Source organism: Mirounga leonina, unplaced genomic scaffold (genome assembly GCF_011800145.1).
Source record: "Mirounga leonina isolate KUSES-001 unplaced genomic scaffold, KU_Mleo_1.0 Mir_357, whole genome shotgun sequence".
NCBI lineage: Eukaryota > Metazoa > Chordata > Mammalia > Carnivora > Phocidae > Mirounga > Mirounga leonina.
Window position 1 is genome coordinate 10,901,108 of NW_023270702.1, and position 25,718 is coordinate 10,926,825.

The 25,718-nt window shown below is 40.3% G+C and overlaps 1 protein-coding gene across 4 annotated transcripts in view; it reads left to right on the forward strand.

Annotated features, from left to right (window-relative positions):
* ALPK1 (alpha kinase 1) overlaps window positions 1–25,718 on the forward strand; it is a 120,563-nt gene that overhangs the window by 61,083 nt on the left and 33,762 nt on the right. For all 4 annotated transcript variants that reach the window (XM_035030294.1, XM_035030292.1, XM_035030293.1 and 1 more), the window contains one exon: window positions 3,766–3,920. In XM_035030294.1, the coding sequence (XP_034886185.1) occupies window positions 3,766–3,920 (155 nt within the window). The remainder of the gene's footprint in view (window positions 1–3,765; window positions 3,921–25,718) is intronic.

Here is a 25,718-nt window from a genome sequence, read left to right on the forward strand (position 1 = left end):
TCAGTTTATGTGATTTCCTTATTTACTAACCAGATACACTGCTGTGTGCTTTTGCTTGCTAGTTATATGTGCCCATCAGCCTGAGCACACACTGACAGGTGTTAGCCCCTTGTCAGGGAGCGGCAGGTACTTGGCACCTCCAGAACGTGCTGCAGTTCTCCCCAGGGGCAGTGTGTTGTGTTCTATCTACTGAAGTTTCTCCTCTTGTCCTTTTACTACATGGCATCCTTTGTCTACTCAGCCCAAATTCCTTTAAGCTTTGTGTTCTCCCTCGTGAAAACTCAGAGCGCCCAGTTGGGTAGCATTTTCTTCTTTTTCTTCCCAAGTGCCACAGAATAGGAGAAATAATCAGTTTAGTTCCAGATAAGGCACATCAGGGCCACAAAATCACTCAATTAGCAACGGCTCTTCAGGTAAGCTGCTTGGGGAAGGAAGTGATCAGAGAGGCAGAAGAGGGTATTGCTCCGTCAGGGGCTGACTGATGGGCTTGGCTGAATCTGGTGAGCCAATGGGGGGAGGAAATCTACGCTGAGCCATTGACAATCTCAGCATTAATCCATCCCCGTGGAGGCAAGCTGCAGGGTCCCCCCCACGCGCCATCAGTACAACTGAGTTCAGTCTGAGCACGGAGTTCTTCCCTTAGCAGGTGGTTTCTGTGTGATACTGGTGGGCGGGTTGTGCTGCCACCAAAGTTGTCGCTCGTGTGTACTCCAAGGGAAAGACATTAGTACGGGGTCACCTATGGTGACAGGACAAGTCAGAGGACTTGAACGTGATCACTGTGATTTTATTTTTTCCCTTCCTCCTCTCAATCCTAACCTCTTCACTCAGAAATTGTCCTTGTCAGCATGGGAGACTGCCCTTAGCAACTTCCTCAGAAATAGAGAAGGAACCGAAATCTAAACACAGATACATTTTTAAAATGTATTTCAGAGGCATCACTTATTTCGGTATGCCACACTGGACTCTCCATGCTCTGGCATGATCCGCAGGGAGAGGGTGGAATGAGGAAGGCAAAAATGAGTTGTGTAGAACAGATTTTCTCTGTCATCATGAAAAAAATTGAAAATATTTAAACTATTTCGTGCCAATGTATGGTGAAACTCTTTGAATCTAGATATCAGATTCCTGTTGTCATTTGACTATTCATTTGACTCCTGAGCTTGATACTCATGGACAGAATGTCCAAATAATTTGTCAATCAAATGGGACACTTGAGAGCGAGAAGGAGCAATATGAAGAAGTCCACTAGGAACACATAGGACTGTCCTAAGTGAACAAGACTTAATAGTCATCCTATTCCTGACTATTTACAAATATCATTTAAGAAACTTTCTTTAGGGGCACCTGGGTGGCTCAGTCGGTCAAGCAGCCGACTCTTGGTTTCAGCTCAGATCGTGATCACAGAGTCATGGGATCAAGCCCTGCGTCGGCCTCTGCGCTCAGTGTGGAGTCTGCTTCAGATTCTTTCTCCCTCTCCCTCTGCCCCTTCTCTCTTTCAAATAAGTAAATACAATCTTAAAAAAAGAGAGAGAGAAATTTTCTCTACATAAATATATTGGAACACTTTTGACCGTCAGGGGGCCAGGCTTCCTAGCAGATTATGACCACGTAGGTCCCTAATGCCAGGGCTCTGCTTCCTTTGGAGGAGTGCTTCCTCACACAGTCGGTGCTCAGTAGTTCTAGGTTGCTGAATCAGAGAGCAGTGATTTCAGTGTGATATTTATAAATCATCCTCAGTAGTCGGTAAGGATTACTCACTGGTGTGGCCCATTTGATATCTCCTCAGTGCCAAGCAATGTTTCCCCATTAGCAGTCTTCCCTACATTTGCACAGTTGGTGGCAAGGACACAGAAGGGCATCGTGAACTAGGGCAGAGTTAGGTTTTCTTCCTCCTCTTCTTTTTGTTTTTTACTCTCTCTGTCATATCTCTTTTGTCCTGTTTAGCATGTTTCATGTAGATATAAGACTAATCCTTCTTTTAACCATCATGGTGTGATTTGCAACAGTGATAAGACATGATGTCTGTCTTCGGGGAGCTCACAGTAAAATGAGAGGAAAGTGTGATGACAGAGCAGTGGGATGAACACTGAAAGGCCATGCATTTTGGGGTTTGGGAGCACTCAGGAGGCACATTTTAATTCCACGGGGTGGTCATGGCAGGCTGATGAGAAGTAGTCATGTTTGCATTGAAGCCAGGGAGCCTGAGCTTGACCATGAAAGGACTGAGGTAGGGCAATGCAAAAGTGAGGACAGGAGATACAAAACCATTAAAGAATTTTATTCAGGGCAATGACCTGGTCTACCTTGTGTTTTAGCAAGATGGGGATCAACAGTGTGGAAGTTGGAGTGGATGGGGCAAGGTAGGAAACAGTGGTTCAGACAAGAGTTACAGATAATGAAAAGGAGGAAATGGATTTTAGGATCTACAGAATTTGATAACCAGTTAGGTTGACGGGGAAGAAAGAGCAAAAAGTCTAGACTGACTTCTAGGTTTTGTACTTGGGTGACTCAGTGAATGGTGGTAGCATGCATCAAAATAAAGAATAGAGAAACAGATTTAGAAAAAAGATGGTGAGTTCAGCTTTAGACACTTTCTTTAAAAGATTTTATTTATTCATTATTCATTTGAGAGAGAGAGAGAGCACATGCAGAGGGGAGAGGCGAGGGAGAGAGAAAAGCAGACACCCCACTGAGCAGGGAGCCCGATGTGGGGTCTGATCCCAGGACCTGGATGGAGATCATGACCTGAGGTCAGATACTTAACCATCTGAGCCACCCAGGCACCCCCAGCTTCAGATACTTTTGAGTATGAAATGTCTGCAAGACAAGCACCTAGAGCTTTATAACTGGCAGTCATGTAATCAAGTCCATCATCCTGAATGCTGGGGCTTCACATGTGCTTCAGCATTCAGAATTTTTCAAATGTTAGGAAGGTAGTATGGTGCAGGGACCATCCATTACATTCATACTCCAGCAGAAGCTGGGGCAGCATCTAGAGCCAAACATTAAAATTTTTGCAACAAAACTTTGGCTAATCTCACTAAATAAGATAAACAAGCGATAAAGTGCCTCTAGTCAATTCAAGTCTGGTTAGGGTGCCAAACTTAAGAAAAAATATTCTAGTTTCCCGAGCTTTTTGGGTTTTCCACGTTTGGATAGGAGATCGTGGACCTCCGTAATTAGGTGTGGTGCCCAGGAAGAGATTGAACGTATCTACTAACATGAAACAGGGCCATTTCACAATAAATTGGTACCATTTCAAATTTCGTTTGGGTTTTTTGTATTAATCACCTATATTCAAATGTAGTCTGTAGTGAAAGTATGCAATGAAGTGAGGTGAGGTCTTGGAGAACTAAAAAGAGGTTGTACAAATTGACTCTCTGCCTTACCCAGCTACCACAAGTCCCAGATGTCATTCCGTCTCAGTCCCTTTCTCATTTTACAGGGAAAATAATATTTCCTTCATTCCTTTCTCTGATTCTTCATGCAGAGATAGTCACTGAAGTGCTTTACTTCCTGCTAAAAACCTTTCTTAATGCCTGACTACCCCAATTTACCTGAAGGGCAAAGTAGACCAGGGCCACCCCTGACAGATAGCTTTGCGCTATTATTCTTTGAGTCAGAACCACCAGCTTTAGACCGGCCAGTAAGATGTAGGAAAAATGTTTTTTTGCCGCCACTGAGGTGCTTCATCATAACATTGGTAACTCAACAGCCTTTTCTTTGACTGCAATTTCCTTACCTGAACTCTGACCTTTTCAGCTTCACTCCCCAGTGAGTTAAGGACCCTGATCCAGGAGGCAAAGGAAATGAAGTGGCCCTTCGTGCCTGAAAAGTGGCAGTACAAACAAGCCGTGGGCCCAGAGGACAAAACAAACCTGCAGGATGTGATTGGCGCCGGGTTGCAGCAGTTACTGGTAGGGAGAGCCCCACCACCTGTTCCTCTGACACCCCCAAGTAAGGCATTTAGCCTCTAAGTGGTCTAATAGATTAAATTTCTTTGAAGCATAAGACAGCCCCTACCCTTATGGTCAGCTCTGCCAGATTGACTAATGTGGGGGAAATGGCTTTTAGAAAGCATCACCTGCCTGTAAGACCTTCTGTTGGAAAGCCAAGTCAAGTAAAAGTGGAGAAGGGTGGTCAGTGGGTCTAGGGAGAAACCTGTCATCCTGAAATATTTGTTATATCCTTGGTAGGCCAGAAGCAGTAGTTTTCTTTCTGTCATGTCTCATAACATTTTTATTTTGAAATGCTCCTTTTTAAAAGTTTATTCCATCAGTTTACATGAGAATGTGTTTTTGGGTCATCCCAAAATAAATGTATAGATATTGTCTTTGCCTATCAAAACAAAAATCTGGGAAAGGTTCCCTGATCCACATACATATAATGGCATCTTTGGAGGCTTAATAGAATAACAAAACCCCCACTTTTCCCACACCCCTCCCCCCAAAAATAAACAGACTGGGGTTAAGTAGACCGGGGGCTGCAGGCAAAGGAAAGTGAACACTTGGAAAGAATGCAGTGGTGAGCCAGGGATTTTAAATTAGCAGACTTGGCATAGGTGGAAAAGTGAAATGGAATAAAAACTATAATTTGTGTATCACTGTAGGATTTTACAAAGCGCTTGCACATGCATCACCTCATTTAATTCTCAAAATGGCCTTCCAGTGATTATTACCATTATCATCTCCATTTTACAGATGAGGAAATTAAGGTGCAGGGAGATGAATGTGCCCAGGGGAACAGACCAGTGAGTGGTAAAACTACTCTTTCCTCCATCTCACTGCCAATTCGCCCTCAAGAAGCCCCAAGTAAAGAATTCGAAAACACAGGTAAAATCCCTGAGACTTGTTTACCCTAAAGCAAGTTGGAGGTTGTCCAGCAGAGCTTCCTGCAATGTTGGAAATCTTCCATATCTCTGCTGCCCAATACATTAGGCCCTGGCCACCTGTGGCTTTCCAGCACTTGAAATGTGGCAAGTATGATTGAAGAACTGAATTTCTTAGTATTATTAAATTTTTAAAAATCGATTTCTATATAAATAACCACATGTGGATAGGGCTACTATTTTGTTGAACAGGGCAGTTCTTCAGCAGTGATGCTTAAAATGAGACCTCACAGCAGCAGCTCTAGATTACCTGGAAACTTGTGGGATATTCAGATTCTTGGGCCCCACCCTAGTCTTACCAAGTCAAAAACTCTGGGGCTAAAGGTCTAGCAATGAGCATTAGACAAGCCCTCCAGATGATTCTTGTGCATGCTAGAGTTTGAGAACCAGTGTTCTAAAGGAGAGAATAGGATGAAGAGCGAGGGGTGTGTCAGAGAGCCTGACCAGGGATGTGAGGGGAGAAGGGGCAAGGTAAGGGGTAAAGGAGACTCCAATGTGAAGGTTGCAGGAGACCAATGATAAAAGCAATCTCCTCCCCATCGATTCCAGGAACTTGTTTAGACTGGGACCAGTTCCTGAAAAGCCAATAGTTGCTTTACCTGCTTGGAAAGCCTTGTGTGATTCGGCTGCCAGTGGTATAGAACTTTCAAGGCTTCCAAGGAAGGTGAGAACAGGATAGCTTCACAGAAGGAGGGACCCCTGCTTTGACCTTTGGGGCTCAGAAAGTTCCTCTGAATTTCAAACATAGGCTGAGAGAGGGAGACACAGCACATCACCATAACCAGGGTTTTACTCCTCTGGGTCCATCCCACAACCACCAGATCCCCCTCCCTGCATGCAAAGCTGATAGTGACTTTGCTGAAAAACTGAAGAAGGTATTTTGAAAATTTGGTCTTGCTGCATTTGGGGGTTAATGTGAGTTGGGAGACAAGCTGCTCATAGTTGTTAGACTGTTTTAAGAGTCCACTTATTATTCCTTCTACTTTCCCTCTCTATACTGCAGGGATGTCACAGTTGGGGGAAATAGACATTGGGAATTTAAGATGTTTATGTCCAGCTCACAAGATCACTGGTGGCAGCTCTAAGAATCAGTCCATTAGGCTTCTTCAGCCCCTGATGTATTTAACCTGGGAGCTTTTTGAACTCTGAGCATCATTTTCTTTAGCTTCCCCAGCAAGCTATAAATTAAGTAACCACACCCCCCGAAGACTGTTAGGATGCTTTCCTATTGTGTCAGACCCCAAGTGCACAATTACTAAACCACTCTGTTTTGTAAATACAGAGAACTATAGCACTCTGTGAACTCACGAGACTTTTGATATCTTAGCTTGTCGAAAGTTTCTCAAGTGAATTCCATGATTTGTTGTTGTTCCATTATCCATTGATTTCAATATATACTCTCCTGAAGCTGGATGACTATGTTTTAATAATCAATTAATTATGAGCTCTGTTCTTGCATAAAAAATTAGTCAAAGCCTGCTGACCTTGTCTTTTCAGACAACTTATCTCTTCTTCCAATTTTTTCAAAAACCTAAACTTACCATGGTTTTCTTTGCCTTGAAAGGAATCCTTCCCATAAAAACTTTCCCCTCTATTTTTAAAATTTGCATTACACTTAGAGTGTAAACCCTGTTAAGTTTAATTTAATTAAACTTAATTCCAGAAATAACAGATCAAAGTTAACATAGAATTCTGCTGAGTGCCTGAGTTGGTGAAATTAAGAGTCATTTATAATGTTACTCTCTTGGGCTGAACTTAATCAAGAAAAATTATATGTGTTTTATGCTTTGCTTTCTGTTCTCCACAGCCTCCCCCATTTCCTCCCTCCCTGTGCGCCCCCCTCCTACTCCCCCACCCCCAATCTTTTCTCCTTTGGTGTGTGGCCACAGACAGAAATTTATGGCAGGGGCCAACCTCCTTTACACTCCACACAAAGCTTGCTGACTTGAGAGAGTTTGTTCGCTCTCTCCCAGAAAAAACACCTGCAGTACGCTCCCCAAGAAATCTGGAGAGATGGGAGATTAATGTGGCTGTAATAGCTAGGCAGTGTTTTTGGTATTATGCCCTCTCCCCAGGTAGATGGGTCTTTTCCGAGATGATACCAATTATTTATTGCTGAAACATCTGTTGATAACTGCAGCTGCCCTGTGAAACAAAGCATATCATGGGGTCACAGGCTATAGGGACCTAAAATCCTACCTCATGCTAGTTTGAGACTATTCAGTAACACCCTCAAGTCCATGGGTTACCATCATCTTTAATGTCTCATCATGCCCTAGAAAATACTTTGTAAACACTGCACTGCCCTGCCCTATAGGCTTTGAAGTATTATTTCATCTTCATCGGTAATTTATATTCCAGTGCCATTGTGCTGTGGGAAAAAGAGGGGGAACCTTTTTTGTTTTCCATTTAATTGTATATCTCCTGACACTTTGACCTGTATTATTAGTATTAGTCAGAAAAAGGATTTTCTCCCTCTCTGATTTAAAAATAAAATTTCAAGGGAAAGTAAGCGCTCCTTCAGCTCTTTTCACTAAAAACAATGTTTACACTCTAAGACTCTAAGGAAAGATGAAAAGCACAAGCGATTTTTTTCGAGTGTCGGAGAAGGGCATTTCAGTTTTTGAAAGAGAACAGTAAGGCCGTTATAAATATCATGCAGCAAAACCTTTGATGGATTTTTTTTTTTTCCAAAAAGTATTGAAGGCATTTACCGCTAGCCTCTGTTTCACTTGCTTTTAGGCGGGCACAGTAGAGTTCTTACTAGTAAATCTATCCTTGCTTCTGAGATGCTAGGGAATGATGACACCAGCCTCAGGGTAGATGCCACCTTTTGTAATTTTTCCAGTAACTTTTATGCTCCTAAAAAGGATAATTTCTGCACAATTAAAGAAAATATGAAAATAAAACTTTTAAAAAGGAGATAAAGGACATGTTTGGATTTGCATGTCTGTGACAGTTGAGAGCAAGCTGGGTTGCCAGGCTAAGAAAAATTGTTGGATAGGCCCTGGTTTTGAGCATTCCCTGCAGATTTGGGGGTCCTGATCTTGGTGAGGAACTGGCCTCTCCTCAGTGGAGGGAGGGATCCTAAATTTAGTGTGGTGCCTCTGCAAAGAGATATACGGTAATTTTTAGAGGTTGGCTAACGTCAAGTCAAAGGACATGAAACAGTCTCAGAATGAGGATATTTTTTCCATTTTCTTTTCAACTGTATAACCATGAAAATGGTTAATCTGATAAGCTTTATTCCACAAGTATTTTTGGAAATATCTGTGCTACGTTGCAGTAATTTGAAGAAAGACCAAAAAAAAAAAAAAAAGATTAGTTGTTTTCATATGCTATCTTGGGTAAAAAACCTCTGTGGATGAATAAAGTTTGATATATTTAGCTTCCAGAATATTTTCCTAATATGTCTCTTCAGATAATCTTGGTGCCTTTAACTTGTTGATATTTTTATTTTTAAACTACTTAAATATTAAGGAATCAAAAGTTAAAACACAAATAAGCATGAATAAATATAAGAGTTGGTCAGTACAATATTGTGGGGAGATGTTTTAAAAATGTCTAGTGTGATTAACCTAAGAGCAGAGAGGGGCAAAAGAGTCTTTACCAAAAGCTAAGTATAAATTTATTAGGAAATGAAAAGTCAAGTTGAAGAAAGATACATGATGTGAGGATTAGGTAAGGTGAGAGTCTATCCCTGGGAGCAATAAAATTCCCCTCCATGAATAAGTTCTGGATTAAAGAGGTTCTTAAAACTAATTTAAGACACATTTATTTCAGGTACCAGTTTTCATATTAAAAATAGAGAATTCAAAAGCAGTAATAGGTGATTTTTAGATTATGACTCTTTCAGCAAGTGATTTTTTCCAAACAAAATTTTCGTCTTAAACTATGTGCTTTGGGGTTTTAATAGCTGAGATCTTTTTCATCAGGATGTAAAAAACAAAATGAATGCAAGCTGCAAATTCATTCATTTATTCAGGAAAACTTTATTGAGTATTAACGTGTGCCAGACATTTGATATATATAGAACACAGAGAGATGCAAAAGAAATAGAAGACCTAGTTCATGTCCTGGAAAAACTACCTGAATGAAAAGATGAGGCAACCAACACTTTGTCAAAAGACCCGCTTGTTGGAAACTTTCCGCCCATTTGTTGACCACCTAATATGTGGCAGGTGCTCAATACATATTCTTCTCTTTTTTTTTTAATTTTTAAAAAGATTTTATTTATTTATTTGAGAGAGAGAGAGTGAGCACTGGGGGCGGGGGGTGGCAGAGGGATAGAGAGAAGCAGTCTCCCAGCTGAGCAGGGAGCCTGATACAGGTCTCAATCCCAGGACCCTGGGATCATGACCTGAGCCAAAGCCAGAGAGTTAACTGACTGAGCCACTCAGGTGCCCCCATATTCTTTTAATTCTTACAGAGTTGGCCATATGACCTGTCTTAGCCAATGAAATGTGATTAGAAGTGACATACGCCAGTCCCAAGCAGAAGCTTTATAAGCCATTGTGTAGTTCAGCCATTAGAAGTTTTCCTTTGTCTCATGAACAAGATAGTGGCTATTCCCTCAGCCTGGATCCTGAAAAGGGCAAGATACTTGGAGAACAAAGTCTCAGAGTTAGAGCCAAACTGCAGCCAATGCCAAATATGAACAACATCCAAAATAACTTTGTTATTAAAGGCACTGAAATTTTGAGGTTATCACAGTCTTACCAAGTGATATGGGTTGATTTGTTCCCCTACCAAAATACATTGAAGTCCTAACCCTCGGGTCCTTGCAATATGACTTTTTTTGAAAATAGGGTCGTTGCAGATGTAATTAGTTAAGATGAGTTCGTACTGGAGTAGAGTAAGCCTTTAATCCAATCTGACTGGTGTGCTTATAAGAAGATGGCCATGGGAAGACACGGAGATACAGAGAGAATGCCATGTGAGGATAGAAGCAGAGAGTGGGTTATGCAGCTACAGGCCAAGGAATGCCAAGGATTTCTGGCAACACCAGAAGCTGAGAGAAAGGTGTGCAAACTTAGAGAGAGCATGGTCCTGCTGACAGCCTGATTTTGGACTTTGAGCCTCCAGAACTTTGAAACAATACATCTCCATTGCTTTAAGCCACCCAGTTTGTGGTGCTTTGTTTTGGCAGTAGCAGGAAACCAATACACTAAGGGAAAGCTGGCTGAGGTACATGTGAAAGGTAATGAAGCAAGAAAGCTCTCAAACAACTTCAAGATTCTGGGATGTGGTCCTATGCCTCTATTGGGAAGAAGGCAAAATTAACCACAGTCCACAATCAAGAACAGAATTTGTTCAAAAGAACATTTCAACAAAAGTAGTTTCTAAAAGAAAGTAGGATATAGTATCACTATATTATTTCATCCTTAAACACGACTGGAGAAAATACATTGGGAAAAACGTATCATTCTTCCTACTTCATTCAGTTTGGGGCTATAGTACAGTCAACAGACTACTAACCATCTCCATTTGGTTGTCCCAGATATCTCAAGTCCACTAGGGCCCAAACTGGCTCATCATCTCCCAACCTTTCCTCACTCCATCAACTACATTTTGTCCTCCTCCAGTGATCACAGTATCAGTAAATGGTACCATGAACCTCCCAATTACCCCAGTCAAGACCTAGGAATCATCTTTAATTCTGTCTTCCCCTTCAACCCTCATATCTTATTGATTATCAAGCCCCCCACTTCCTCTTAAATCTCTCTCAAATGCATCTTCCTTTCTCCAACCCTACTGCAATGATACTGCGTCAGACCATAACATCTCCCTCCTAGATTATATCCAACCCCTCTCCCTACCTCTAGGCATGTCCTCTGTATAAATAAAGATAGTAAGGTAATGCTCCAGAGGAAAAAAAAAAAAAAGCCAAAATCTTAGAGATTTGAAGCAATAAAGGTTTGTTTCTTCATCTTGCTGTATGTCCATCTGAGGGGAGGGGGAGGAGAGGAGAGTTCTGCTTCATATCACTCTCCCTCAGGCACCCAGCTTGATGGAATATCTACCATTTAGAGTATTGCTGGCTGCCACGGCAGAAGAAAGGGGAAATGATGAATTGCACAGTGGATCTTAAATACGTGCATGCAGAAATGACCATATGTCACTTTAAGGTGGTTTTGGTGGTGACCATAGGTCAAATTAAGCCATGTAGTCACACCTCACTTCAAGAAGGCGGGGAAACACAATTCTACCACGTGCTCAGAAGGGGGAGACACAGAAATAGATTGGCAGACAGTACGCATTATCACCATGGCTCGCCAGGTTTACTCCACACTGCAAGCAAAACCATCTTTCTAAAAGATTGATCTGACACTTTTTCTTGCTTAAATCCCTGGGGGAAATCTCAGTTAATTTAAAAATAAAAAAAAAAACCAAACTTGAAAATGTACATCTTACAGGGGCACCTGGGTGGCTCAGTCGTTAAGCGTCTGCCTTCGGCTCAGGTCATGATCTCAGGGTCCTGGGATCGAGCCCCGCGTCGGGCTCCCTGCTCAGCGGGAAGCCTGCTTCTCCCTCTCCCACTCCCCCTGCTTGTGGTCCCTCTCTCGCTGTGTCTCTCTGTCAAATAAATAAATAAATAATCTTTAAAAAAAAATTAAAAAAAAAAAAAGAAAATGTACATCTTACAAAAGTACCTAATAGTAATCCTGAACAACAAAATCTAAATAAATTAGGGTGAACATGTTCATTAAAGTGGTGGGATTACTAGATACTTTGATTCTTTACAATAAACATCTCTTACCATTACAAAAAAGGAAGGGGAGAGAGAAAAGAGTATCTGTTGATCAGTCCCCTTTAAATCTAGATGGGGTCAAATGTTCAGAAAAACCTAAGTAAGGGTAGAAAGGCTATGCTGCATCACTTCCTTCAGAGCAAGTACAAATGCCAAATTGCTTCTATCTTAACAGTGAACAAGCTAAAGACTCGGACAAGTCATCTTTCACGATAAAGTAAGGAATATTCTTATTTCGGAATCTTCTCTTCCCATGTGATGGCCTGCTATTAGCTAAGTATCATTCTGCTCCTGCTTTGTTTCCGGAGATCATTTTAAATGCACACAGCTGTGTACCCACACATACGGAATATGGATGTGTATGTATCTAGATAATTGGTATTCACAGATACAGATACAAGTTATTTCTTTATCAAATGATAGAACATCAAAGCTAGAGAGAAATTTAGAGATCATCTATTTCAAGCCCATCATTTGACAGATGGGGGACTGAAACCCAGAGAGAGAAAGCAGTGGCTCACCATAAGGCACAGAGTCAGTCATTGGGAGCCACGGGATATGGCACCCAGGCTTCCTGGTCCTGAGCCTGAGTCTGCACAGCTCCATCCTTCACATGGGCCTGTTGCAGGACTGGGCCAACCTTTCCCTGCTGCCTTCCTATCCTGCCTGCTGCCCTATCATCTGCCCTGTATCCCCTCTGTTCACATGATTGGACTTTTGTACTCAGAGCAGAATCAATTAAGATGAAATTTTATCATTTCCAATTATCAACATTTAAAACTTTAGTTTCTTCTACTGAACCTTGTAGTTCGTCTTTTAAAAAGCAGTCAGACACAATGTTCAGATTTATCAAAAGTAAATTTCATTAAATAATAGTGAAAATTAGGCACCCCAAATGTTCATATTCATCAAAAATAAATTTCATTTAATGAATGAAAATTAGGCGTCCTTGGAAGATAAATATTAGCCGCAAGGCCTATGAAGTTTCAGACTTTAAGATAGAGTATGATTACAATCACCAAGGATTTAAGCCCTGCTCTAAAACTGTGCCAAAAACTGCCTCTTTTAATACAGTACTTTCAAGTTTCAATGGAAGATAAATTAAAACGATGACTTGTTTTTTAAATTCTACCAACGAAACTTTGGTTGCCACAGAATCAGGCATGCAAGTTATCCCTTTGATGAGGACTAACCCTACGGCATGAGTTTCATGTCTCCCCATAATGAGACCCAAAAGCTGAGCCAAGTCTCGGAGGAGTTGATCCGACTAAGATGAGTGGGCAGAGCAGCCCAGTTCAAAATGCAGGAAATGAACAGGTTGCAGTGCTGGGCAGACAGAAGAAAGCAATGTCTTTCAAAAAAGGATAAATCCTCGGGTGTGTTTATTCAGTCCCGTCAGCAAGTAAGAATAACATCACCTAAATTGTATATGTGAAATAAATAAGGAGCTTAAACAATAATATTATCTCTGAAAATACATCTCCATATATCCAGCACTGTTTTTATTAGTTTAAAGGATATGTCCTTATATGTTAACAAATGTCAAAGAGCGGCAATTTCATATGACTCAATCTGAAATGTTCTTCACAACATACACTCGTGATGAAAACCCTGGAAAGTAAATTTGATTATGCCCATTTTGCAGATGAAGTGATTGGCTCAGGGAGCTCAAGAGACTCTCCTAAGCCACGCTACAATGTGGCTAGGCTGAGATATAACCCAGACTTCCCCTTTGTGCCACCTCCCTCCACCTGCCATCATCCTGTCATCGTGTGGAATCACCTGCCAGCCTTATTAAACCAACTTGCCTCACTCTCAAGGGCAGGCACTAAAAATTTTTAAGCTCAACAAATTTCACAGGTATTTGGAATTAGCCCTTTCTCTTGTAGGACATATTTGTACAGCACAAAAGATAGACTTGCTTTATCCCACTGATAAATTTATTCTCAATCAGTTGCCTTTAATTTTTTTTATGCTCATCCCATCAGTAAAAACTTTTTAGCAGGCAACTGATATACATTTAATTTTTCATTTAATAAGTTATATGCATATACCATGCTTTACTATATTATATATATTTCTGTAGAATAGAAATTTAAGAACAACACAAAGATTAAATGACTATTTTAGAATAATTTTTAAAATTGCATCATCGGCATGAGAACCTTTCTGTTCATGTTAAAATTATAATCTAACATGTTTAATTAGTTTTTAAAATCTTAGCACTGTGCTTTGAAGATATGACTAGGACAGGTTTTTTCCAACACTTTGTTTTAGTGGCAGTCATAGTTGAAAATAAAATCAGTCTTCTGAGATAGGTAGATTCAAATAAAAAAGGTCAGCTAATTCATGACCCCCAGATTTCAATCCATCCACCAATCCTGAAGAATCATTTGTTGAAGTTCAACTACAAATTTCCACCTTCCTTAGTGTCAATTGTGTCTTTTTGCAAGTTAATCAGAAGATTTTTTTTTTTAACAAAGGATGTAAAACTCTTCATGTGGAAGATTTTTAAACAGATTAAAAGTTTCCCATTTGTGTGAGTTATTTTTATGTGATGCTTTATTTTTGGCATGAAGAGCACAATGATGGAAACCTTTCCAATCCTTATTACCTGAAAAATATTTTTTCAAAATATTGGTTGGATAGCATACGATTGTCAACCACTTACCACAGGAAAGGCAGGAAATTTCGGAGAACTTGTCTGTTTATAAAAGAAAATATCTAAACTCTTTAAATTTGACAATTCTTTAAAGAACTTTGCCTTGAGATGTCCATAGTCTTTCCCCCTCTCCTTATGAATTATTCCAAAGCATCTGTGACTTGTGATAATATAATCTGTCAATCTACTTAACCAAGTATACATAAGCTGCAATACAAGCAACTAAAAACTGAGTTCAGTGTTCTTGTTGCTGGCCTCTCCAAGATGAGGGCTTCCTCAAGCACCATCCGTGATGAGTGGCCATCTGACATACAGACAAAGTAAGGAGCTGGGGTCCATCCACCTTTTATTTTATTTTTTTTATTATGTTATGTTAGTCACCATACATTACATCATTAGTTTTTGCTGTAGTGTTCCATGATTCATTGTTTGCATATAACACCCAGTGCTCCATGCAATACGTGCCCTCCTTAATACCCATCACCGGGCTAACCCATTCCCCACCCCCCAGAACCCTCAGTTTGTTTCTCAGAGTCCATAGTCTCTCATGGTTCCTCTCCCCCTCTGATTTCAGTAAAGCTTAATTTCTTTCTTACTGGTAAATTTCTTTGTGAATTTTCGTTTTATTTTGAGATCTGAGAGATTGATTCCATAGATCTACTCCCAATCCACTCTCAAAATAATGAGTTATTATTTATTGAGCACCTACTATTGAGCACTTTACATATATTTTCTTTAATTTCCTCAGTAATCTATATAGTATTATTATCCTTATTTATATATAAGAAAGTTGAAATTAAAAAATTAAACAAATTACCCCAAATCAGGTAGTGCCTCAGTACACTCAAAGCCCGTCCTTTTGCACTTTCCTGAGTATCTCCCTATAGCAACTGAGGTGACTAGCTCCCTCATGAGAACAGCCTCAAAGGGGGCTTCTTTTCTATATATATGTATATATTCTGTCACATTTTGAAAGTATTACCAACTCATTCTGGAACTTTTTCTATTTATTCACCATTAAAGACCAGAAGCAAAATATGTTTCTTTCATGGTTATTGAAAACTTATCATACTAGGTATGAATTATTCCCACTGACACTGTATATGAAAATGAAATCTCTGGGCTTTCTGGAGTCATTGTCAGGTGGAACCCTAAAAGGGCTTGCTTGGAGGTCAGACTGCTAAACTTGTCTCTCTGTAGCTTTCTCATTTTATTACTTTGAGCACAAGACTATGACAGCTTCCCTTCACTCTTTGTGGAAGACCATATCTTTGCCTAATATGCTTAAAATGTATATTACCTATACCTGTTTATGACTTTAATGGCTTATGCCAGAGATTCCAAATACTGCTCAATGAGCTGACTGAATCAAGATTATCTGGGACGTGTGTGTGAGTTGGGGTGGGGTGGGGGAGGTGGGAAAAAGGGCAGCTTCTTCAAAATATACCCGGACATTCTGACTTTAGATCTGTATTGAGCAAGAATCTGTATTAATAAAACATCACTGTTGACTCTAATGTACAACCTGGTTGAAGTGCCACTATTTTACTACCCTTTTTAAGTATCTTATTTGTCATTAATAACGTATTTATAATTGAATCCTATTTTAAATATATTATAGAAGCTCATTATTTGAGATTATTATAGTGAATCATGAAGACTACTTTGTGACATGAATAACCATTCCTTAAGTTGACATTTCCTAATACAGTAATCTGAGATTTTTTTCTTAATGAGATTTTAATAAAGCAAGGCTAACCCTTGCTGATTGAACATTTATTTCTGCTGTGCTTATGTGAATATGATTCTCTTGGACGGTAAGATTCTAAAGTGACAAGTCAGTCCATTTGTTTCTCTAAGTATGCATAGCTGTTAAAATTGCAACTGGCACAAGTCAGCTTTCAATCCTTTCAGTGATAATTAATACTTTAAGAACCAGTAAAAAGCCCTAAGGACAATGAGGTCCAAACAGTTCTCTTTGTACTATATACTGCCACTATTCAAATATATAGTTTTGGTGACAATGACAATGACAGTCTTGATAAAATTAAGATTGTATAGGTATACAATATAGGTAGGGGCTGAGCAAGCTGACTTTGTAGCTAGACTGCTTGGGTTTGAATCCAAGTGCTGCCCCCTTATTAGCTTGGCATCATGGAAGCCTATGTAAACTGCATCTATAATGATAATAATAACAATACCTACTTCATAGATTGGAGGATTAAGTGAGTGGATAACATGGAATGCTTAGAATGGTGCCTGGCACTCAATAAACGGTAGCTATTATTATGGTATAAACTAATTGACAAAAGGACATGGCTTAGGGGGATTTTTATAGTTATGAGGCAAGATAGAAGCTCAAGGGAAAGAAGAGCAAAGATAAACTATTGGGACTACATCAAAATAAAAAGATTTTACACAGCAAAGGAAACCATCAACAAAACAAAAAGGCAACCTACTGAATGAGAAAAGATATTTGCAAATGATATATCCAATAGGGGGTTAATATCCAAAATATATAAAGAACTTCTACAACTCAATACCAGAAAAGCAAGCAACCTGATTAAAAAATGGGCAGAGGACCTGAATAGAATTTTTTTCCAAAGAAGATATATTGCCGCCAACAGACACATGAGAAGATTCTCAACATCACTAATCATCAGAGGCATGCAAATCAAAACCACAATGAGATATTGTCTTACACCTGTCAGAATGGCAAAATCAAAAAGACAAGAAATAACGTGTTGGCAAGGATGTGGAGAAAAAGGAACCCTCATACACTGTTGGTGGGAATGTAAAATGATACAACTACGGTATGGAAGTTTCTCAAAAAGTTAAAAATAGAAATATCATATGATCCAACAATTCCACTGCTGGATATTTATCCAAAGAAATAAAAACAGTGATTCAAAAAGATATATGCACCCTTATGTTTATTGCAGCATTATTTACAATAGCCAAGATATGGAAGCAACCTAAATGTCCATCAGTAGACTAATGGATAAAGAAGATGCAGTATGTGTGTGTATGTGTGTGTGCATGCACACACGCACACAAGCAATTATAGTTATATGTAATGGAATATTATGCAACCATAAAAAGGATGAGCTCATGCTATTTGCAACAACTTAGATGGACCTAGAGGGTATTATGTTAAGTGAAATAAGTCAAACTGAGAAAGACAAATAGCATATGATTTCACTCATATGTGCAATCTTAAAAAAAAAAAAAGTGAGAAAACAAATAAACAGAATCAGACCTATATATACAGAGAACTAATGGTTGCCAGAGGGGAGTGAGAGAATGGAAAAATGGGTGAAGGGGAGAGGGAGATACAAGCTACCAGTTATGGAATGAATAAATCACAAGAATAAAAGTCACAATATTAAAAAAAGGAAGCAAATATAAAATATTCTGTAGATTTTCAAATATTTTGATATTCCAATGTTACCTTTTTATTCATTTATATTTTTAAAGATACCATTTAGTTGTTAATAAACTCAGTTATTACTCAAAAAAAAAAAAAACCCTCTCTGGAAAGTCATATAAGAAATAGACAATGTCAGGGCGCCTGGGTGGCTCAGTCGTTAAGCATCTGCCTTCGGCTCAGGTCATGATCCCAGGGTCCTGGGATCGAGTCCTACATCGGGCTCCCTGCTCGGCAGGAAGCCTGCTTCTCCCTCTCCCACTCCCCCCGCTTGTGTTCCTGCTCTCGCTATCTCTCTCTCTGTCAAATAAATAAACAAAAATCTTTAAAAAAAAAATAGACAATGTCAATCACCTTCTTGGAGAGGAGGTAGGAACCTGGGCCAGGGTGGCAGACTTTTCATATATCCCTAAATACATTCTGAACTATGCGAATATACTACCTACACAAAAAATAAACAAAATGTGAATTTAAAAAAATAGGCAGAAGCTAAGATCAAATAATCAAGCCTCTAGCTGAATTTTGCTATCAGGGCATCAAAAATGACTGAAACATTTTCAGATTTATTTATTAATATATATAGGCAACCTTTTAAACAATGCAAAGAACTTAACATTCCAAACAGTATGTTAGTGAGTCTGACAAGTGAACTTCTTCATAAGTCCCTCCCCCAGTACCAGCAGACACACACCACCACTATTTAAAAGAGAGAGAGAGAGAGAGAGAAAATTTATCACTAATGTAGCTGTGAGAGAACCCCAGACTGCAAAACTGATTGTCAAGCTGGTCTCTTCCTCTGCAACCATTCATGACAGCCATTGAAATAGAAAAAGCATAAGTGGTGGTGACCCCCTATTCTGGATTTCCTCCTGGAATGCCTTAAGGGCAAAGCCTGAGACTTCTTAGCTATGACCTCTCTCACAAAACCTATTGGTTGTTAAGAGAAATAATATCCACATGAGGTGGACTTGGTTCCCAGGTAACAAATGAACACCCTGTAACATCAGTTACAAGGGTCTTCCAATTCCGTATTAGAGAAGGACTTTTGCCTTTGACCAGACTTGATACTCCCTGGGAAGGAAGGGCAAAGTGGTTAGGACATGGGAGAAGAATGTATCTTCTGCATCAAATAACTCTTCTTCTAGGGACTCATTTTTGGACATGCACTCAATGTGTTGACTCAGATTGTAATGCTAAACTTGTGGCCTAAATGTTAAATTTTTTTTTTAACTCTGATTCATATGTTCTACATTTTCTAAAAGCCACCCAACCCATTTAGCTGGGAATTTGCATCTTCAGAACGTTTACAGATCAGATAACACCGTGTCTGTCTCTGTTATTATTGTATATCCAATGCCTATAAGATGCATCTAGGAGATGCTCAATAAATATTTTGTTGGGTGAATGAATGAATTCTCAGTAAATCAGATGCCAAGAATCATTTGCTACATTATAAAGCTTCGTGTGCAACATTTTCCCCTATTAATGGAGTGTATTGCAATGATGAGTTCCCCCTCATTTTTGAGATTAAGTTCATGGGCCTCAACTCAGTTAAGTTCTGTTCACAGTCAAGTGTTACATCAACTGATACAGACTTTTGATTTTGCTTTTCATTTTATGTTTATTTCCAGTGAAATGGCCCTCTAAGAAAATAGTTTTGCTATGGTTTTATAGACAGTTTCATAGTAAAAAAAAGAAGGAGTAAGGATTCCAATTTCTCAGCCTTCACTAACATTTCTTTGTCACCACATATAACCATGACATTAGCATCAATAATAAATATTGTAGACATTTGTATGTAGTTGAAAGGCACAGCCACAGGATTTGCTGATGGACTGGGCAAGAGAAGAGTCACAAGCTTAGAGTCAAAACTAAGCAAATGAATGGATGGGTTGTCTTTACTGAGCTGGAGGACACAGAGGGAGAAGCAAGTATAGAAGAGAAAATAAAGAGCTCTGTTTTAAATATGCTAATTTTTAGATACCTAATTGACAAGCTGGCTATTGTCTAGGCAATTTCATATACAAGGCTGCATTCCAGGAAGGAGACTCGGGATGGTATTCAAATTTGGGATTCACTAACAGAAGTGATATTTGAGGCTATGGGACAGTCTGAGTGTAGCTAGAGAAGAGAAGCAGTTTCAGGACTGAGTCTTAGGGCATTTAACATTCAGAGGCTGGAAAAGAAGGATACTCCAGCAAAGTAGAGTGAAGAAGAGAAGCCAGTGAAGTAGAAAGAAAACCAGGAGGGTGTGAAATGCCAGAAATCACATGAGTAAAAAGGAGGGATTAATTGGCTCAACCAAACATTTCTAGGAATTTGAAGGAGGATTAATAAATGGTCATTGGATTTGGATGTTTTTGGCAACCTTGAAAAGGTTGGGATCAATGGAGTGTTGGGGATGAAAGATACAGATTTAAGAAAGAATGAGAAATGAGGATGTAAAGACAGTGAGTGTAGACAACTCTTGAGATTGGCTGTAGAGGGGGGTAGAGACAGTGGAATAGGAGCTGGGGAGAGATTGCCATGGACCAAGTATTTGTGTCCCCTCACGCACCCCAAATTCCTATGTTGCAATCCTAACCCTCAAGGTGAAGGTATTAGGAGGTGAGGCCTATAGAAGGTGGCTAAACCATGAAGGAAGAGCCCTTATGAATGGGATCCATGCCCTTATGAAAGATGGCATCTGTGAACTAGGAAGTGGTCTTTCACCAGACACTGAATCTGCCAGCACCTTGCTCTTTGACTTCCCAGCCTCCAGAACAGTGAGAAATAAGTAACAGAGTTTATACCACCCAGTTTATGGCATTTTATGTTATGGCAACTTGAACAGACAAAGACAAAGATGTATATGTAAAGGAAAACTCTTTAAAGATGGAAGATGCTGGGTTTGTATGCTGATGAGAATGATCCAGGAGAGATGAGGAAATTGATGATGCAGCAAGAGAAAGAGGGTGTTTACAGGCAGTGTCCTCAAGCAAAGAGGAAGGGATAGAACTGAGTGGGAGGTTGGCCTTAAACCTGCCAATGGGAGTGTAGGTGGAAACATGGGCTTCACAGCAAGAGGGTTGGTAAATCTGGATAAGACAATGAGGAAGGTCGCTTCTCATTGACTGTTTTCTCAGTGAAATAAGAAGCCAGGTTGTCTGTGGAGAGCATGGCAGCTTGAGAAGAGCAGAAAGTGTGAGCGTAGCTGGATTGTCAGGCCATACTGAGGTCCAACTTAAGGTTATGGCCATAAATTTAAAGTGTCATCATGTGTTTTTCTCCAGCCACATTCAGTTGCTTGGGTAGAAGCTCGGGTTAGGCAGAGAAGTAGATATAATTTGGGGATTGTAAATAGCAATAAATAATATTCATCATCACCTCCTGTGTTCAGAACCATCTGAAAGATAGATGCAAAAGAGCAACCTTCATTATTCTAAAATGGATAGGAGAATGTAGCTTTAGGTATTCAGACAAGTGGGTTGGTAAATTCTCTATCCCAGACTCATCTTGTTGCTGGCAGTTTCCTTTCCTTATTGTAGAACAGGGAGGAAGTTTTGGAAAGATGGGAGAGGGATGCCTGGGTGGCTCAGATGGTTAAGCATCTGCCTTTGGCTCAGGTCATGATCCCAGGGTCCTGGGATCGAGTCCTGCATCGGGCTCCCTGCTCAGCATGGGAGCCTACTTCTCTCTCTCTCTCTCTCTCTCTCTCTCTCTTTCTATCGTGTGTGTGCCCACTCTCTTTCTCAAATAAATAAATAAAATCTTAAAAAAAAAAAAAAGAAAAGATGGGTGAGGAAGGTCTGAGGCAGGTATGCCCCTCCCATTAGATAATTCATTCCATCTTTAACAGGAAGGAGGAAATGAGGGATGGGGAAGGGCTAACAGGCTAGCTCGGGGGTCTGCAGCTATACCTGCACTTTGGAATCACCTGAGGATATTAAAAGAAATCGATGGGTGGGTACACTTGCAGAGAGTCCGATTTAACTGGTCTGGGGTGCCATCTGAACATCTGAACTTTTTAAAGTCCCCCTAGGTGATTTTAATGTGAGGCCAACATTCTCCCTTAACAATAAATATGATTGGAATTGCCAGACAAACATGACAGAAGCTGAAAGTGACAATGGAGTCAAGAATGCTTTTTTTATAAAGCCACTATATTGATGCACCCTGGGAATTTAAAGAATCAAGCGAGAACATGAGGGGATTGGTAGCATAGCAAAAAATAGTAGGGTCAGTGGATTATGTGGTTGTCCCTATAGGGTGGCAGAATTGTTGGGGTTGAGCTCCTGAGAAAGGCAGCTAGAATACAAGATAAAGAAGAGAGAATCAAGTGGTCCAGTTGAGATTCAGACTGTATTGCCACCAAAATGGCAAGTTCTAGGGTATTTCTGAGCATGGGAGTCATAGGTACCATAGTCATAGAGACTAAGGCTGGATGTAGACCAAGATCATTGGAGGTGTGGAGGCTGTGGCAAGAGAGACCGGTGTGCCGAGTGAACCATTGATGTGGATGTTGAAATGGCCAATGATGACTGGAGTCATGGTGGCCATAGCAACCTGGAAGAGACTAAGCATGCAGGTCCCTGGCTCCCAGGGGCCCTGAGATTCACTAGGATCCCGGGTAGGTGGTTCTCTGTTTTGAAACTGCTTTCTTTTTCTTTTAAAAGACAGCCAACTCCATCTATGGTAGATTTGAGAGAGAGGGGTTGAAAAGCAGGGAGAGATGATTGAAATGTTATCTTTAGGTATATAAAGAAAAAGATACACAATTATTTTCCAAAAGGGCTTGAATCTGCATGTTCCACTGGTAAAACAAAGGAAGGCTGATGAAATGTTAACTGGCCTTGGGCATAAACCTTAGGAAAATTCAAGTTTTTTTCTCTTCCTCCCTCTCCACATTTCAGTGGGTGGATGAATACGGAGCATGACATGCTTGGTCTTCCATTGACCTTGAGTAGTCCAGTTCTATGGCTTCTACTCTTACTCTGCTTTTAATGTTGATGTATAACTATACAGGTATCATCACTTTTCATTTGCTTATTCTGCTAATTCCTCACCTCAGGACATCTTCCCCCACTTTCCCCTGCCTTTTTCCAATCTCCCAATTTGCTATGCGGCAATAATTTCCCTTTACACTGTTCCTGCCAATTGCAATGCCAGATGGCTTCAGTTCTGAGTCCCCTCACCCAGCCCCCCTAGAGAACAGCTGCCATTGTCATTGCTGTGAACGCATCTCGGCTTTGAACCCATAGCTGGGACCCAAACTTGATGCTCAGCATCGGCAGGGGCTAGCACTAATGCAAGGAACCATGAAAACGGCACACACTTTTCCTTGCTGCTCTTCAGCAAAAGCCCTTAGCAAAGGCTCTTTAGCATTTTTTCAATCATCTGTGTATTGAAATCTCATTGTGGAGTTTAATTCCTTTACCACCTGACTCAGCTTTCTAGCCATGAAGTTCCCTTTGTGCCATAAACTCAATTAGAACCCCGTATTTCCATTCTGAAAACAGATGTGAAAAAACAACTGCGGGGTTGTTGCGTTTACACACACACACACACACATCTGTAAGCTGTCTCTAGAAATCCAGGACACTCTCTACCTACATCCACATATTTGTATCAGAAAATGATCAGTCAATAGGAAAAACACAATTTGGTGGCCATGTGGACAATCTGACAGCCTTTATGTCAGACTGAGGGAAGATAAAGAGATAGAATTCCTGTTCAAGGTTTCTTTTTTTTTTTTTTTTGAGTTATCCTATGTTGATTCCAACACTAAAATTCTGTTGCTGTGAGATTGTCTAAAAAGATCATATTTTTGAGTCCTCTGTGATGGCAGGTCAGTCATAGGCCTACAACCCCAAACAAAAGAATCCTGAATCAAATTCCATGTAGACCAATATGCATTTCAAAGGCACTGCCCATGTAGGCAGTGGGTTAGGGTTTTTGTGTTGTTTTCTTTTTCTTTCTTTTTTGGGGAGTGGGGATGGAGGAGGGACTCTCTTTCATGTTAATCTAATTGTGCATAACCCAGGCACATTTTACCATGTAGGGAAACTTTTCCTTTTAGTGTCCTTTCCTGCCACACACTCTGGCCTCCTTTCATTCCCCTCCTTCTGAAGTCAGAGTGCTCCCCGGGCGTACATTTGGGGGAGATTCCCAGGATGGTGATGTATTCTGCGTTGCTGCTGAGGAATTTACTATCCCCTCACTTGGCAGCAAATGAAAGTGGGTATTAATTTCTCAGAGTGCTGGTAGAAACACGAGAGAGGGGCCACAAGAACGATACCCACCTAAATCTGTATGTAGTGCACAGCATGCCGCTGTTTCAAAAGAGGGAGAGAAAAGACAATGACAAGAAAGAAAAGATTCTCCTGAGTTGACTTCTCTGCATTTTGCATCGTTAGGTTTTGGAGAGAGATGCGAGAGGTTCGGCCCTGAACGGAGTTAAATTATGCAACTGTGGGGATGCCAGGTCCTCCAGAATAGGATGCTTCGTTTAGATTTTCCACAATGCTATTGAAGTGCTTATTTTCCTCCTGAAGAGACACAAACAGATGCAAACTTCTGTAAACACTTTAGAAATGAATTCAGTGAGTTTGGCCTCTCAGCAGTGCTCAATAGCTGACAGAAAAATGTCTAATTAGTGCAAGTGGAAATAATAGGGCCACTTGGATTCCTTCCATCCTCCTCCAAGTCTACTTTTCCAAGGAACTCAAAGGGCCTTTGTCTGGCAGGTCACCCTCTCTCAGGCTTTTGTGCTCCAATCTATTAAGAGTAGAAGGGGGGAAAAATAGATTAGGCAATGTTCTCTGCTCAAATAGATGGCGTGTTCATGCGGGATGCAGAATAGGGTGTTTGCAGCATCAGTTTACAGGTGCTCGGGGAGGGATTCCTCCATTGGTGACGGCCAAAATCAACTCGCACGTGCTGAGAAGGCCCCCTTTCAGGAACCAGCTTTCCTTCACCAACTGCCACCAAGCCTGCTCATTTTCCTTTTTCTTTCTCTGTTTCTAGTAGCATCACTCCTCAGAGTTGGTGAAGAGAAGAAAGAGATTAAAAGAAATTAGAGGCTTAGCCATTTTCTGAAATAAGCCTTATAGATGTTCTACACATGATCTATTATTTCCTCTCTGCTCTATTGAAAACTCCGTGGACATTTATTTCCAGAGCCTGTCTTTTCTTGCTATTTTGTCATGCAGGAGAGTAGGAATGCATGAACTGACTTCTTTTTCCTATTTTTTTTTCCCCACAGAGTTCCCTGTCATTTATTAAGCACCCATCGTATGCCAGGTCCTGTGCTGAGCACTTGACTCACATTTCCTCTAATCCTGTAACAGCACTGCAAATAAATACTATCCATGTTTCACAGATGAAGCCATTGAGACTCGGAGAGTTTCAGTAACTTGCCATGGCAAATAAATGGCAGCTAGGAAACAAACTCAGATATCTGTGCTTTCATTTCAGACATTATATATTTTTTTAATCTCTAGAAGTTTGATTTGGATCATTTTTACATCTCCCTCTCATGTTTGTAATTCCAACTAATTTTTTACTCTACCTTCTGGAACTGATGAAATACAGTTATAGTAACTGTCATTTTGAGGTCAGTTTCTATTGATTTATTTTTCTCTGCAATATGGGCTTTTTTTCATGCCTGGTAATTTTTGACTGGATGCCAGACATTGTAAATTTCAGCACATAGGATAGTGGGTAGTTTGTGAGCCTATAAATATCCTTGAGCTTCGTTTTGGGACTCAATCAAGTTAGGAAATTGATCTTTTTCAAGCTTGCTTCTAAACTTTTAGAGTGGGCCAAGAGCCACCTTATTCTAATTTTGTCTCACTCTTGAAGTGATGCCCTTCTGAATACTCTACCCCATGCCATGTGAACAACAAGATTTTCCTTTCTGGTTGGCGGAAACACAAGTCCTACATGAAGCCTGGGGACTGTCTCCGCTAGTCCTTTCAGGTGGCTCTTTCTCCAGCTTTGGGGTGGT